The sequence below is a fragment of the Triticum dicoccoides genome, chromosome 5A (genome assembly GCF_002162155.2).
Source record: "Triticum dicoccoides isolate Atlit2015 ecotype Zavitan chromosome 5A, WEW_v2.0, whole genome shotgun sequence".
Classification (NCBI taxonomy): domain Eukaryota; kingdom Viridiplantae; phylum Streptophyta; class Magnoliopsida; order Poales; family Poaceae; genus Triticum; species Triticum dicoccoides.
In genome coordinates, this window is record NC_041388.1 from 95,776,655 (window position 1) to 95,794,034 (window position 17,380).

At 45.1% G+C, this 17,380-nt stretch overlaps 1 protein-coding gene and 1 pseudogene across 1 annotated transcript; both read right to left on the reverse strand.

Moving 5' to 3' along the window:
- Positions 1-1,022: 1,022 nt before the first annotated feature.
- LOC119299689 lies at positions 1,023-3,632 on the reverse strand (annotated as a pseudogene).
- A 2,995-nt stretch (positions 3,633-6,627) lies between these two features.
- On the reverse strand, positions 6,628-9,596 carry LOC119299690 (probable protein phosphatase 2C 2). Its single transcript, XM_037576855.1, has 4 exons — positions 9,072-9,596; positions 7,898-8,065; positions 7,580-7,815; positions 6,628-7,471 (listed from the first exon to the last, which is right to left on the reverse strand). The coding sequence occupies exons 1-4, from the start codon at positions 9,243-9,245 to the stop codon at positions 6,895-6,897; spliced, it is 1,155 nt and encodes a 384-aa protein (XP_037432752.1). The 5' UTR covers positions 9,246-9,596; the 3' UTR covers positions 6,628-6,894.
- Positions 9,597-17,380: the final 7,784 nt, after the last annotated feature.

Below are 17,380 nucleotides of genomic sequence, written 5' to 3' on the forward strand. Positions count from 1 at the left end.
ATCGGAGGAGTTCAGTCACCTTTCTCTCTTTCTCTCTCTCTCTCTCTCTTTTCTTCTTTCAACCGACCGAACCCCCTTGCTATGTGGGTGGCTGGTCCTATTTATAGAGGCCCTGGTCCCCTCCCTAAATATTGAGCGGGAAGGGAGCCAACAATGGCGGGCTAATTTGAAGGGGGACAGCAAGTATCAGCTATCCTGACAAAAGTAGTCTTCGCCTGTGCAAAGCTCTGGTGATGACGCCGTCTTGGGCTCCACGATGACCTCCGTCTCGTAGTCCTCCTGGTCTTGGTCTCGTTGCACCGAAATGGCAACCTTTGCCTGATGCCTCGGTACTCCGCGGCTGCGCTTGCCCCCTTTGCACCAAAGAGGAAAGGAGGACGCTGCGCGGGCTGGCACCCGCCTGGCGCCCTGAGTCGTCATAGCTTGCGCCATGGGCACCTCGTGAGGTACCCCTCCTTGATCTCTCCGCCCCCTCGTGAGCCAGTCTGATGAGGCCGTGCCTGAGGAAGCTCCGCGTCGTCCGCCCCGCGAGGCTTGGCCCCTCGCGAGGGTCTTGAGTTTGTGTTGGTGAAGATGGGCCGTGCTGGGCCCCCTTTGAGCCACGCCATAGGCCGCAGGCAGACAAGTCTGGGGACCCCCGTTCCCAGAACGCCGACAATCCTCGATCTATTTCAAGCTAGAAAGGTAACAAGCACTTGCTGTACATGATAGATGACTTTAGTAATCTAAGGTGACTGGACTAGTGGTAATTGTACTGGATGCCAAGCAGATACATTAGACATTGATAAAAGAAGTGGTTCCTTTTGTCGAGTGTAGGTTTCTTTCCCAACCGGAACATTTACATTTAACAGAAATACCATGAGCGGTAGCTTGCTTATTCTTCTTGGAGATGTGCTGTAGATGAGTTACCTGTAGTTCAAAATTTTCAAACTTTACACATGACTGAGAAAATGCTCATATGGCACTACCACATGTATCACCAAAATGATTTTGCTTCACTCAAGTCGTGTAGTATTCTTTCTCTGAACATTTGATTGATCTATAGGAAATATGCATATGTGGCAACAACGTTTAGGAATTCCATAAAAACGTCCATCATGTTTGGCACATCAAACTCACATTATTACAAGGATGAATACTTAAGTGGTCCACTCAGCTAGTTTTATTCTTAGGTTAAGAATAGTGATTTCACATGTTGTAGTTTGTCCACGTTGTGGGTGAAAGCTTTGCTAAGCTGAACCACCTTCTTTGGAGACATCCACTGGGTAACGATGGATGCAGCTAGCCCATGATCCATTGGCATTCGGCCCTTATCTTCGATGTAGGCCAACTGGTACCACACGGATGCACTTGATTGGTTCCCAAACCGATGCAGCGTCATACGCGATGGTTCAACATGCTCGTCTGATAGACTGAGGCCAAGCTGTACGGAGTCGATCACCGCTGGTCCACCAACATGGATGCAGAAGTGCTCAAACGCCATTCGGAAGTCAGGGATGTATGGCCTGATCTTCCTCCGGTGGAGCACCTTTCTTGCCATGGAAAATAGAAAATATTTGATCAACTCTGAGGTTGGTAGGACGAGCGGTCCGATTGCGGTCATGTTGGCCTTGAGCGTTTCTCCGGCGATGGCCATGAGGTCTTTTGATAGAGTGAGCCCTATGTTTCCCTCAGGATCATCCTCTTGGTAAACGCACCGGTAAGCAGCGTCATCTGCACCGACGAGCGTCCGCTCGACGTGTGCAAGCTTGAACCGGGCCTTGTGCTTACAAGTCGATAACAGCATGGCGCTGCCACCCACACGGAACAAAATGTTTCCCAAGTGCATGGAACGCACATTCCCCTTGTAGTATTGCGGACCAAGGGTCTCCGTGGACACCACCAACACATGTGATCCTGAAGGAATGATCTGCAGCATGTTCTTTGCGAGCCCCACCGCGGTCACCCCTGCACTGCACCCCATTCCGGAGAGGTTGATCACGCGGATGTCGTCTCGCAGCGCATACCCGTTGACGATCCGGTCGGCGATGGATGGCACTGGGCAAAACAGGCTGCAGTTGGTGATTAGGACGTGGATCGCATCAAGGGCGATGCACGTCTTGGCCAATAGGTCATCGATCGTCGAGAAGATGACCATCTCCGCCTCACTGCGACCTTCATCTAGAGAACAGTCTGGCTCGACATAGTAAAGTGCAGGTGGCACCAATGTGTCTTCACCCATGCCAGAGCGCTCAATCACACGTTCTATGAATTTAGTGGTAGATTCGCCAAAGAATGGTGAGATGTGTGCATGCTCGAGGAAGGTGGCCTTTGGGGCTCGATACTTGTAGCTTGTTCTGAAGCAAGCGTAATCGACAAGGTACACATTTCTAGGATGACGTATGAGGTAGGAGTAGATTCTAAGCATGGCGGTCGGAAGAATGGCAGCCAAGAGTAGGTTGATGGGTTGGAGATCACGCAGTTGGGAAAGAAGCTCGTCTATAGGGGCAATCCGTTGTGCGGCTTGTAGGAGGAGGACGGCGGCTGCTAGTGTTATGGTGGTGGCCATGAGCAGGAACTTGTTGGTAGCCAGATAGTATAGCCGTTTGAGGTGCTTGAGATCGGACAATGAGGTCATAATGTTGGATTATGCAGATGCGAGCGATGAGGATAGAATAATGGGAGTAGTGAGGGCCGGGAAGGGGGTTTTATACAAAACACCGAGCCGGGACAGTTTCATTGGGAACTTAATTTTTCAGCGCTTCCTTGCATTCAGAAGCTTATATTGCAACGTCATGGAAGAAATACGTCGTTATAGCATATTTAGATCAAACATGCTTTCCAATAGTAGAGGGGACCATGGATGCCCACTTCTGAACTAGTATTTCATACAATGTTTTTCATGCAGCACAAGAGTGAAGTTAGCCATGTTTTTCACATGACACAGCAACACTTTATTCAGATAGTTAAGAAGACGTCTAGCAAAAAATATTGAAGAGATATTTTGCTGTTACCCTACGAAATACTGTGGACCATCTGTTTTTTTAGGACTCTGTCGAGCGGGTCCCAAATTTCAGTTTGGGCATAACATGCTAAGCGCATCTCTAGTGTTATTTGTTTAATGATACGTGTGGGCTGATGGGTTTTTTCTAAAAGGGAAAACCGATGGTTTTCAGCAATTTCGACCGCGATTGTGATGGTTTTATGCTAATTTCTCCCTTTTGCTTTTTTTGGAATCGTTCTGCCTTTCACTTGAGTAATCTTTTGGTTGGTTTCATACATTGATATTAGTTACTGCAAGGATCTCAGCTTGTGCTTGTTTAGCCTGTTTTGAATTGTACAACTACGAACGTAAGTGCATGTCTCATGTCCGTTCTATTACCAAAGGCAAAGTATTTTCAAGCTTTTTTTAGCAACATATGATAATTATTGTTGCTGGTAAAGCTACAGTTAAAATTACATATTTAAATTTTAGCACGTTAAATATTCAAGAGTAAATAACATAAAACCACATGGATTAGGGCAAACGTAACTATGGATGACAGCACGGCGGGTTTGAGCAGGCAGGGCTCTACTGAACCCGTGCCTAAGACGGCGGTGGCCACCCACCCGCCATCTCAAATAAGGTGACATCTGCAAATCCAAAGGCATCTGCCCACCAACATTTGACGCAAGGTAACTAGGTAAGTATTTGAATTAAGCGCTTGCCTATAAATCCGCCACTGAGATGACCATCCTAAATTTTGTGTTGTATTTTGGACAGGAATCTGCGTTTGTCTTATTCATATCAATCCAATATTGAAGCTCGAAAGGTAACATGCACTAGCTATACAAGATACTTTCCCAACTGGATCATTAACATTCAACAGAAATAGCATAAGAGACAGTACGTCACAACATGCTTATTCTTCATAGGCTGCGCTTGGAACGTCATTTTTAAGCGATCTACACCAGTAAAACACACCCCCGCCACTTACAACATTGAGATAGGTGAGAATATGCTCATAGTGTTGTATCACATGCATCGGCAAAATAACTTTTCTTCACTTAAGTGCAGTAACTCTTTCTCTGAATAATTGATATGAAACTTATTAAAACCATCTAGATGTCACCTAAGACCGCGCATGTGCATTTCTGGCGCCTATGTTTCGCGATTCCATGAAAAAAAATATGTACATTTCCTATGCTTAGAGCACATCTAGATCAAACAAGATTTCCAATGGTAGATGGAACCATGCGCGGTTGACTTCTGGCTAATTTTTTTTTAAATAATACATTTTTTATTAATTTTCATAAATATTACGCTGGGTAAATTTTTTTCAAAAATAATACACCGTCGGCCCACAGCAGGCCGATTGGATTCCAGTCGGCCTACAGCTGGCCGACTGGCCCCTGTCGGCCCATTATGGGCTGATTGGGTCCTGTCGGCCCACAGTGGGCCGACTGGAGCTAATTGGCTCGCGGTGGGCTAATTGTTTTTGCAAAAAAAGTAGGCATAAAAAATATATGTTTAAAAAATGTTAATCATGTAATTAAAAACTGTTAAACGTGTATAAAAAAATATGTTCCTGATGTATACAAAAAATGTATAATATATATGCAAAAAAGTTGACTAAAAATATGTTTTAAAAAGGATTAATCATGTTTTTAAAAATTGTTAAATGTGTGTATGAAAAATGTTCCTTATCTATACAAAAAATATAGAATGTGTATGAAAAAAAGTTGACACCAAAAAAATATGTTTGAAAAAAATGTTAATCATGTATTTGAAAAAATGTTCAACGAGTACACAAAAATGTTTCATGTATTGGAATGAAAGGTTAAACGTGTATAAAAAAATGTTCCAGCTCCGGATCCGGTATGGGAGCATCACGGACCTAAGTATGATTGGTTGCTCTTTTTGTATGGAACTGGAACATTTTTTTCAAACATATTTTTTTGGTGTCAACTTTTTTCATACACATTCTATATTTTTTGTATAGATAAGGAACATTTTATACACACATTTAACAATTTTTAATCATGTATTTGAAAAAAATGTCAACTTTTCAAACATATTTTTTTGGTGTCAACTTTTTTTCATACACTCTATATTTTTTGTATAAATAAGGAAAAAAATTATACACACATTTAACAATTTTTAAATACATGCTTAACACTTTCTAAAACATATTTTTATGTCAACTTTTTTGCATATATATTGTACATTTTTTGTATACATCAGGAACATTTTTTATACACGTTTAACATTTTTTAATTACATGATTAACATTTTTTTAAACATATATTTTTTATGCCTACTTTTTTTGTAAAAACAATTAGTCCACAGCGAGCCAATTAGCTCCAGTTGGCCCACAGTGGGCCGACTGGACGCAATCAGCCCACGGTGGGCCGACAGGGGCCAGTCGGCCAGCTGTAGGCCGACTGGAGTCCAATCGGCCTGCTGTGGGCCGACGGTGTATTATTTTTGAATTTTTTTTATCCAGCGTAATATTTATGAAAATTAATTAAAAAATGTATTATTTTTTTAAAAATAGCCCTTCTGAACAAATATCTTGACACTTGTTTTTTCTTGTAGCACTAGTGTGTGTATTATAAGCCATGGAGGTTGATTGACTTTGGTTAATTTAGCTTGACGTTGATGATTTCCCAAGTATGCATTCGCCGGGTTAAGTAGACTATCAATTAGGATTAATTATTCTGATAACAAAATGAATTAGCTCCTGCAACGTCCTCAACTTTTTGAATACTTGTCTAAAAAAAGCTTTTTGAATACCTTTCCAGGACAACAGATATGCACAAGCAGCCACTTTGCAAGGCAATTTTGGTACTCTTTGCAAGGCAAATTTGGTACTCTATCCTTTGTCAAGGTGGGTTACAGCACCTTGCCCCCCAACCAGCTGAAACGTCGTTTGATGATTGGTGGGACAAAGCATGGCAAACAACTCTGATCACCTAAAGAAGGGATTCAATACCCTGGTGGCGTTAGGTGCTTGGATTCTTTGGACTCACCGCAATGCATGTGTGTTTGACGGAGCAGCTCCAAGCATGGCAAGAGCGCTGGACACTGCCGGTGATGAGCGGCGTCTTTGGGAGATTGCAGGTGCACGGGGCCTCATTTTCCCCTTTGATTTTCAGGCGAGAATGTAAACTAAGAACTTTGGTGAGGCGTGCGCAGCGTGTTTCAGTGGGCATTGTATGGGTTCTTTGTCCCATTTCTTCCTCATATAATGATACACAGATCTCCTGCGTGTTCAAGAAAAACAAGCAGCCAATTTGACATCAGAAAGAGCTTTTACCAGCAACTTTCTCAAAGGTGGCTTTGTTGGGGCACATTCCAGGCCGCCCAGCACACAGGCCACAGGACATACAAGAAAATATCAAGTGGAATTTTAGCTTTCCACACCCACTTGTAGTGAGATCCAGGCAATCACATTCAAGCCACTGATACATAGATTTAGATTGAAACTTTCTTTTACCAAATACTCCTCTTGGGGGCTTTGCCTGTACGTATAAAGCCTCCGCACCTCATCAGGCTCGGGACAAAGATGAACTCCTCTTGGGGGCTTTGCCTGTACGTCTGAACTCAGAACTTCTTTCCTTCTGTTTATATATTGCACTCCTATTGCTATTGCAAGTCAGAACTCCTGCCCAGAAAATCATCCTACCAATCTTGGAGGAGGTTTCTCACTGACATAAATCATCACTAACGAACTGATCACCGATACATGAACCAATGGAGTATGTACACCAAATACTGCAGTAGTCGACACAAAAGAAACGAAAAAAAGGGAGAGAAAAAAACTGCGACGAACAAACGACGGATGCCCTACAAAATTGCTGGCTGCGCAAGCGCAGCCGTACGAGGCATCTAACACCCGTCGGCAATAACTCAATAAGCCCTACAGCAATCATCTACTGATCAGACTCCAGCAATCTCCTCAGGTTGCAAAGGGCCTCAGCAGACAGGCTCTTGCAAGATCTTATCCTCCTCGATGACGCCTCCTCCGAAGTCCGCAGGCACCCGCCGAGCTCGGAGGCAAAGCAAATGACAATCACCGTCAGGTTGTCGAAGGTCTGGAGCCTCTTCGCCTCCATGGCGAGCTCCCTCGCGCACCTCTCGGGGTCATCGTGCCGTCGGAGCCCCTTCCGGACCAGGGTCACCGCCTGCTGGCTGGTCATGACGTCCCATATCCCGTCGCAGCCTATGATGAGGAACTCGTCGTCCTCTGTGAGGATGGTCTGCTGGAACTCTGGCTCAGCAATCAGAGGTGACTGCGAGCCTTGAGGCATTTTCATGTCCCAATCCCCTAGAGCACGAGTCACCGACAATACTCCGTTGAGGTAGCCGTCTTCGATGTATCCCCCACACTCAGTGACCCTTTGACGCTCTGCTTCATATGTTGGCCTGTGATCACGGGACATCTCCATAGCCATGCCTTTCCTGCATAGAACTGCTCGGCAATCCCCAGCATTTGCAACCAACAACTGCCTGCAAGATAGGAAGAAGAGCAAAAGTTAGCATGCATATGCCAATACAATCATGTCTATCATATCACAGAGTGCATCTGCAGAGGCTTTGACTGCATGCTCATCTTACCTTCCAAAGATCAAAGCTGTAAGAGCTGTGGTTCCCGACGATCGGCTGATGACTGAATCGTCTGCAAGAGCAAGGTCTGCACTCAAGAACGCTTTGCGGATTGAGTTCGCAACAGATTCAGAAAAGAATTCATCTTCTTGCAATCCTTCTGGGAACTCTGAATCCTCAAAGAACAACCTCATGGCATGCCTTTTCATGTAGGCTGCTGCATCTGAACCTCCATGGCCATCAAAAACCTACTGACAAATAACACAATTAGTTCAGATGGTGCAGGAGAATCATAGTAGGATAAAAAAAATGACAGAAGGCCATGCATACCCCATAGAAGGCATTAGGGGACGGGCACAGCAATAGTGAGCCAAGATGACCAGAAAGATTATCAATTCTGATATGCTCATCTTCCATGTACCGCCTAGGTCCAATATCAGCGAAGCTCCCAGATCTAATCTTGGGGACAAACTGTAGCGTCTCCAAAGGCGTCTTGACCTGCACTGAGCAGAGACCAATTAATATGCTGTCATGAACAGACATCCTCCGCTAAAACTATATGTGGGGAGAGGGTCACTTATACTGTTTGATCAAGACAAATTGGGTTGCTAACCATCGCATGGCAAATCATTCAAAGTGTTCAGCGTCATTCAAAGTGTTCAGCGTCTAAATCAACCCTATTATACGGTTATGGAGATAACAAAACAAACGTTTCAATGCTTAATTAATGAAAACAACTACTTATGCGTGTGTTATGGAGATAACTAAACAAACATTTCAATGTTGACTTGATAAAAACAACTACTTATGCGTGCGCTATGGAGATAACTAAACAAACATTTCAATGCTGAATTGATAAAACAACTACTTAGGCCGCGTACAACCTTGTACTTCCAAGTAAAAGCCGTAGCAAATCCCCAAAGCAGACAATTCAATGTACTCACAATAAGTTACTAGCATAATTCTAATATGCCCAGCAGAGAAACAAAACACAGAGAATCATACTATCTTGCATAGGCAAACAATCAATATGCACTGCCAAACCATACTAGAACATAATTTGCATAAAATTACCACGCGCTAAACAGATCAACCCAATAATGATTCCAACATCCATTTATACCCCCAATTTCCAAACTACCATCAACAGTTGATACATCGATATTAGAAAACAGCAACAAGAAAGGCTTAACCTTTAAATTCTTATTACAAGTACTCTAGACTAGAACCAATTCTAGGGAAGGTCATTTAAACACCTGTCGGCATCGTAATTTCCCTACGCAAGAAGATAAGAGAGGCGCTTCTGATTGATATATAACCTATAAAAGAAACCTATAACGCCAGGAAGAACAGACTAGCGATCCCTACCGATAAGCATCAGATTTACCATACCCGTCTCGCCGGGTGACAAGAACTCCTACGGCCTACCTAAAGATGAAAACGAACGGGGGAGGGGGAGGGGGGAGCCGGCCGGGACCATCGCCAGGCAGGGTCAAGAACTCACCAGATCGGGCACCTCGAGGTCGACCTGCGCTTGCGAATCGACCGGCGGCGGCGGCGACGACACCCCGACCCCGACCCCGACGACGACCTCCTCGGCCCCTCTGACGGGGCACCGGCGGAACTGCGCCTCCAGCATCGGAACGACCTGATGCATGACCTCCGGCCCGGCAACCATATCTCCGCCTCACTGGTCAGATCAGATCCCTCTCCTCCGCAAACAACCTCCCGGATCCCTCGCTCGCCCTTCACTCGCCAGAGAACTCCCCCGATCCGCACTCGCGCCACAGAACAAGAATCCAACGACGATCGCCCGATTTTTCCTCGTGGGGTCTCACGATCCGAGAGACGCGATCTTGAACCTTTCCTGGACACACACGCTCGCTCGGTGGCTGGCTGGCTCACGCGCAGACTTTCCTGATCCGAAACGAGGGAGAGGGGGAGAAGAGAAGAGACGAAACGGCGCAAATTAGGCGGACACGTTGCTATTTACGCGCGCGTGGTGGGATTGGAAGAGAATAAATCAACGGACGGCGGCGGCGGCAGCTGGTGCGTGGGCGTGGGGGACGTACGGGCGCGTGGCCGCTGCGAGCCGGTAACCTAGGCTCGGTGCGATGGTGGGTGCACCCGCACCAGGCCGGCCTCGTTCTCGTCTCGGTTCACACTTTCGCCCGTCAACGAAACAATGATGCGCTGCAATGAAAATCAGTTGATGGATTTTTTTTGAGAAGTCTAGTATCTGTCCCAATACCAAGGTAGAAGACAAGGCGTAAATCTGTACAATTTTGAATATTATGACTGAAGCACTTAACGATAAGTATTTGAGTTTGCCTGCAAATATAGGTATGGACAAAAATGATTGTTTCCAATTCCTTTTTGATAGAATTGTTATGAAAATCAGTGGATGGAAAGAAAAATTGCTATCCGTGGGTGGGAAGAAAATTTTGCTCAAATCTGTTGTACAAGCTATCCCAGCTTATGCCATGTCCGTCTTTAAAATTCCTAAAAAAACTTGTAAGGGAATTATCGACGCGATGTCGCAATTTTGATGGGGTGACGAGGACAACCAAAAGAGAATGCATTGGATGGCGTGATGGAAGATGTGCGTCCCAAAAGACCAAGGAGGTATGGGGTTCCGAGATATCCAATGTTTTAATCTGGCATTGTTAGCCAAACAAGCATGACGTCTACTTGATAATCACGAGTCTTTATGTGCTACGATCTACGAGATATCCACAGGAGACATAGTCTAGTATGTACTTCAAATATTATACACAGACTTCAATAACGCAGCCGAATACGAGGCTTTATTGCACGGACTTCGAATGGCTGTCTCTATGGGCATACAACGCCTGGAGGTGTGTGGGGATTCAAACCTCGCAACATCTCAAATAAACGGAGACTTCGACGCTAAAGATCCGAAGATGGCGGCCTATCGTAACGCCATACTCAAAATATCAGCTCGGTTCGAGGGACTTGAGTTTCATCATGTGGCTCGAGAAAGTAATCAAGCGGCGGATGTCCTTACTCGCATATGCGCCAAGCGTGACCCCGTCCCACCTAACATCTTTTTGAAAAGGTTCTTCAAGCCATCTGTGGTATGGCAGGATGAGAGCGGCAACTCTAGTTCAGATCCGGTTATACGCCAAGATCCCAAACACAATATCGATATCATCGGGGACTCAACCACCGAAACAACACAAATCGGCCCATCTAATAATGGCAGTAATTGCCCCATGGACCAAACCCTTCTTGGCCTACCATAATAGGCGAGAGCTCCCTGAGGACCAGAATGAGGCTCGATGCATCGTTCGTCGCTCGAAAGCCTACAAGGTTCATGAAGGAGAGCTCTACAAGAAGAATGCTATCGGAGTACTTCAAAGATGTATCTCCGAAGAAGAAGGACGACATCTCCTGGCTGAAATCCATGCTGGTCTTGGCAGTCACCACGCTGCAGCCCGGACTCTTGTAAGTAAGGCCTTCCGTACCGGTTTCTTCTAGCCAACGGCCCGAGCAGATGCACATGACCTTGTCCAATGTTGTGTGGGATGCCAATTTTTCGCCAATCAAAGCCATATGCCGCCTACCTCCTTACAAACAATTCCCATTACTTGGTCTTTCGCGGTCTGGGGGCTTAATATGGTCGGACCCCTTAAAGGGGGGAGCCATAAGAAAAAAAATATCTGTTGGTCATGGTAGATAAATTCACTAAGTGGATAGAGGGCAAGCCAGTTAAAACAGTTGAAGCCGGACCAGTCATGGACTTTATATCCGGTGTCGTACACCATTATGGTGTCCCACACAACATCATCACCGATAACAGCTCCAATTTTACAGCCGACGAAGTGAAAACATGGTGTGCTAACCTGGACATCAAGCTCAATTATGCCTCCGTCTATTACCCCCAAACAAATGGTCAAGTCGAACAAGCCAATGGTCTTATCCTGAGCAGCATTAAGTCTAGACTAGTACGATCTTTAAAAGAGTCAGACAAACACTGGGTTGAGGAGTTCGCTCCGTACTCTGGGGGCTGCGGACCACGCCCAATCGCACTACCGGTTACACATCATTTTTCATGATGTACGACGCGGAGATCGTCTTGCCCTGCGACATTATTCATAACTCACCTCGAGTGCGCATTTACAAAGAGAGAGAAACCAGGCTAGATCGGCAGGACAGTCTAGATGCCCTAGAGGAGGAGCGCGATGTTGCAAAAGCACGTTCCGCATTTTATCAACAACAAGTTCGCAGATACCAAAGAAGAGAGGTGTGGGCCAAGACTTACAATGTTGGTGAACTCGTTCTATGCTTGCCAGAAAAGAAAAAAGACAAACTCAAACCCAAGTGGGAAGGTCACTTCATCATAGATGAAGTTCTCACTGGAGGTGTGTACCGTCTGCATGACGCATTCGATAATCGCGAGCCGAACCCGTGGAATGCTGCCAGACTCCGAAGATTCTATGCCTAGAGCCGGACTCATTGTTCGTTTTCCTTTTTCTCCTCTTTTCATTTTCTCTCTTTAATTTTTTTGAGAAGTCTAGTATATTCTTCAGTACCAATACCAAGATAGAAGACAAGGCGCAAATCTGTACAATTTTGAATATTATGACTGAAGCACTTACCAATAAGTATTTGAGTTTGCCTGCAAATGTGGGTATGGACAAAAGTAATTGTTTCCAATTCCTTTTTGATAGAATTGTTATGAAAATTAGTGGATGGAAAGAAAAATTGTTATCCGCAGGTGGGAAGGAAATTTTGCTCAAATCTGTTGTACAAGCTATCCCAGCTTATGCCATGTTCGTCTTTAAAATTCCTAAAAAATCTTGTAAGGGAATCATTGACGTGATGTCGCAATTTTGGTGGGGTGACGAGGACAACCCGAAGAAAATGCATTGGATGGTGTGGTGGAAGATCTGCGTCCCAAAAGACCAAGGAGGTATGGGGTTCCGAGATATCCACTGTTATAATCTGGCATTGTTAGCCAAACAAGCACAACGTCTACTTGATAATCCCGAGTCTTTATGTGCTACGATCTTGAGAGCTAAATATTTTTCGGACGGCGATTTAATGAATGCAAATCTAAAAAAGGGCTCCTCTTTTACTTAGCAAAGTATCATGACTGGAGTGAATTGTCTGAAAAGTGGTTATATCTGGTGAGTTGGAAATGGACATAATATTGATATATGGAGAGATGCATGGATTCCTAACTGTGCGAATAGGAAAATTATTACTCATAGAAGGGGACAAATACTATCAAAAGTCTGTGATCTTATTGACCCGGTCACGAATTCTTGGGATGAAAATTTGGTGACACAAACGTTATGGCCAATTGATGCTCAAAGGGTATTAGCAATTCCACTTTTCATGCGTAATATGCCTGACTTTATTGGTTGAAGCCATACAAAAAAGGTAAGTTCACTGTTCGATCAACTTATTTGAAAGAACGAAACCAACAACATGGGAAAAAATTAGAACACGCAAACGGAATGGGTAGAACCAATGTCAACCCTATATGGGGTAATATTTGGAGACTATCCTGCCCAGCAAAAATTAAAATTTTCATATGGCGTATACTGCATGGTACCTTCCCATGCCGAGTTACACTTGCTAACAGACATATAAAAGTTTCACCCATTTGTCCTTCTTGCTCAAATGGACCGGAGGATACAAAACACGTCTTTTTTCAGTGTCAGAAGGCAAAAGAAGTTTGGGGAAAATTAGGTCCACAAGAGGTGATCCATAAAGCCTGTATTGTTGACCACGCGGGAGAGGCGGTGCTATAATTCTTACTCCTTATGAAAGATCAAGAATTAAACATGAAGGGCATCCAGAAAGCACATGAGTTAATAGCTATTACAGCTTGGTATCTATGGTGGGATAGACGTCAACTGGTCCATGAAGGAAAGTTACAGGATGCAAATCAAACTTCAATGGGGGCTCGTGCTATAACGGCAAACTATGTCAATGCATACTCCCCTAAGGCAACTCATAAAATAGGGGGATGGAGTATCCCTCCTAGAGGATTTGTCAAGCTGAATTTTGATGTCGTTTTCGATCATGATCTCCTTTGAGGTACAGTGCTGCGGTCCTGAGAGATGATAAGGGAAGGTTCATCATTGGAGGAAACTGGAGGATTGACTGGCGTGATAATGTATTAACAACTGAAGTTCTGGCTCTTAAATTTGGTTTATTCCTAGCACAGAAGATGGGTTGTAATCGCCTTGTTGTAAACTCAGATAACATGGAAGTGATCAACATAATGAAAAATGGAGGACACTCGGCGGGAGCGGCAGCTGCAGTTTTTGATTTTTTTTACTTTTTGGCTTGTGATTTTTCTAGAGTTAAATTTGAACACTGTAATAGGGAAGCAAATAGAATGGCCCATGAAATAGCTAGGTTAGCAAAACTTTCTGCCACTAGGGATTGGTTTGAGGAGCCGATGAAGGATATTGTACCTCTTCTTATGGACGATGTAACAATTATTTATAATTAATAAAGTTCAAGTTTTATTTAAAAAATGATGCGCTGCAATGATCTCACACGGTCACACCCTTGACAAATTTTTTTGTTGACAAAACACACCTTGCCAACTTGTGAGGTTGGGAAATCTAACTCGCCATTTTTTTCCTTTGCCAACTTGTCAATGGGCATTTATATTTTTTCGCGAGGGAATGGACATTTATCAGCAACAGACAAAAGAGGGGGTGGGGGAGGCAGGACTGCGGCGAGCGACATGTGACCATGTTATCGCGGTGAGTCGAGGCAATCAGGATGACGGTGGTCAGCTCCGTCGAAGGAGGACCTCCATATGACGGCAATGGAGAGGGTCGTCGGGGATGTCGCTTCTCGTCGAATTTTTCGAAAATGCCAAGGGACTCGGAGAGAAGGGAAGGAAGGAGAGTTGTGGGCTCGAGTAATTTGGGTGTTGCTCAACAGAGAGCCCAGCAAGCATCGGTTCGACCACGACACACACACCTCGCTAAAGTCGAGAAAAGAGAGCGACTGTAGAGAAATTGGAATGCAGAGGAGAATAAGGTTGCAAGAGGCAACGCCCGAGTGGTGTCGATCATAGTCGGCCGATATCTGGGGAAGACAAGCTCGCAAGTGGCTGAGGTTGACGAGTTGGTTAGATAGTCGCATGGTGCCGATGGTGCGGGCAGAGCAGGTCGCGGAAAGTCGATAGCCACAAATTTAGGAACAAATTAGGCAGCCGAAAGAAAAGGGGCTAGAACCCTTTATACGAGCATCTGTGTGGGTACTATGTTAATTAGAAAACAAAATAAATAAATAAACTTTGTAGAAAAATGGCTTGAGATGCTTTAAGGGCATCTTCAAGGCAGTCCTGCAAACCATACACCCCGGCCATAGAAGCCATCCAATGCGGCCTTGTATCGGTCCGCGGCACGGTCTGGACGTATTTTCTCCCACAAAGAGGAGATAAAAGTGGGGGAGCTTTGCGGGAGTTCAGACACCAGATACGGAGGACTCTGACACATCGGGCTCACCCAATAACCTTCCCGGACCCCGCACCCTCATCCTTCCCATTTTCTCCCCTTCCTCATTTCTCCCTTTTCCTTTGTCGCTGCTCCACCACCCGGCAATGGGTCGGGTTTGGATCGGGTTGAACAATCTCAAATCCATATCCATGTCCATGAAGACAGTCTTTGCCCGCCCATGAAAAAATCCATGGGTGAAAAATTGTGTCCATGTCCAAATCCGATGGATATCCATTGGGTCCTCTCGAGACATATAAATAAGATATAACACAATATTAACATAAACTCTTCCATTCTTCACCTCGTGGTAGGCTAGGCTTCACTTATGGTAAATCAACATCCACTAACAACCTAAGATCATTTAGTATTTTTCTAACAGATGAGAATGACGAGTCATTTAAGGAGGAGGTAAAAATAAGGGAAGGGGTGTTGGATTGTGTTACATAGGGGATTGAATGTCAACTAAAAAAGTTACGATGGGGATTGTGTAATTTCTTATGCATGGTTTAGATAAAAAAACTGTAAAATTGTTGTGGGACATATGACCATGGGGCAGGGATAGCAAATTTTCCCCCATTAAGTCATACTATCGGGTCGGGTTTGGGTATATCCATGGGTACAAGATTATATTCATGCCCTATCCACGAACAATCGGGTCGGGTTTGGACGCCGCCCATGGACACAAAAGCATATCCAAACCCTATCCATTCAGGTCGGATATCCATGGATATCCATGTCCATGGATAAAATTGCCATCCTTAGCCACGCCACACCTCTGCCGGAACTCTACATCGCCGTCACCTCCAGCGTTCCAGCCGAGTTCCACCCAGCTTCTCCTTCGTCGTCGTTCAACCCCTATCATCCAACCACCCGGCCAGGTACCATCCGCTACGGCTATACTCACCATGCCCGACAATTGTTTAATGAATTGCCGGAGCTAAAAACAGTTTTCCCTTCTTCTTTCTAGAAATGGATTCCGATTTTGGAGTACATATATGAGCACTATGTTGAGCCATCCGACAGCTCACCCGACGAGGAGGAGTACTCGGATGAGATGACGATGATGCAGTCGGTCCATGAAAATGCGGAGCGTGCGGAGGAGCATGTTCTCAATTTTAAGGGCTCAATCAAGGGTCATCGAGTGCTCAACTGCAACAGGCGCACATCCATTTGACACTGTTGGCCGACTACTTTGCCCCGGATGCACTCTTCGCTAATTATTTTCGCCGTGTTTTCGGATGCGCAAGTCTGTCTTCGAGCGTTTGGACCATGCCGTCCAGTCCTATGATGACTACTTCGTCTTGAACAATGATGCCGGCGAATGATTGGCTTCTCCGGTTACCAGAAGTGCACGGCCGCACTACTGATGCTTGCATATGGGATGACCGCTGATTCGTGGGACGAGTACCTATGGATGTATGAGAGCACATGTGGAGATGCCATGATCAGGTTTGCAACTGCCGTGGTCGAGGTGTTCGGACCTCAATACCTAAGAGAACCAATTGTAGCAGACACAAAGAGGCTCTTGCCAATCTCAGAAGCAAGAGGGGTGGCTAGCTTTGTTTGGATCTCTTTACTGCATGCATCGGAAATGAAAGAACTCTGAAAGCTTTATAGGGGCAATATCAAGGTCATGTTAAAAAAGCACATTATCATTCTTGAAGCTATTGCATCACATGATCTTTGGATTTGGCAAGCTTTCTTCGGCATACCCGGGTCTCACAATGACACCAATGTGCTATAGAGATCACTGTTGTTTGTGAGGCTGACTGAAGGAAAAACTCATCCTTGCCACTGTATTGTTAATAGACATGAGTACAACATGGGCTACTATCTGGTTGATGGTATCTATCCTCCGTGGGCTACCTTTGTCAGCACCATCTCTAACTCAGCTGGCCAGAAAAAGGCTCACTTTGACCAAAGACAAAGAAGCAACTAGAAAGGTTGTTGAGAGGGCATTGGAGTTCTGCAGGCCCGTTTTGCAGTTGCTTGTGGACCTGCTAAACAATGGGATCCGCAGACCTTATGGGAGGTGATGACATGCTGTGTCATCATGCACAACATAATCGTCGAGGATGAGGGTGAGGATGTTGATGTAGCTCTGTAATTTGAGAATATGAGTGATCCTATCCAACTTCCACACCAAAATCCGACCACATTTAAAGAGTTTAGAGCAACTCCAATGGGCCGACCCAAACAGACGGCGATTTTGTCCGCCTTTTGTCCGTTTGGGTCGGCTGCCCGCCCGGTGTCCGCCTTATTTTAGATATGGGTCGGCAGCGCACGCCGACCCATATGTGCTGGCGTGGCCGGCTGG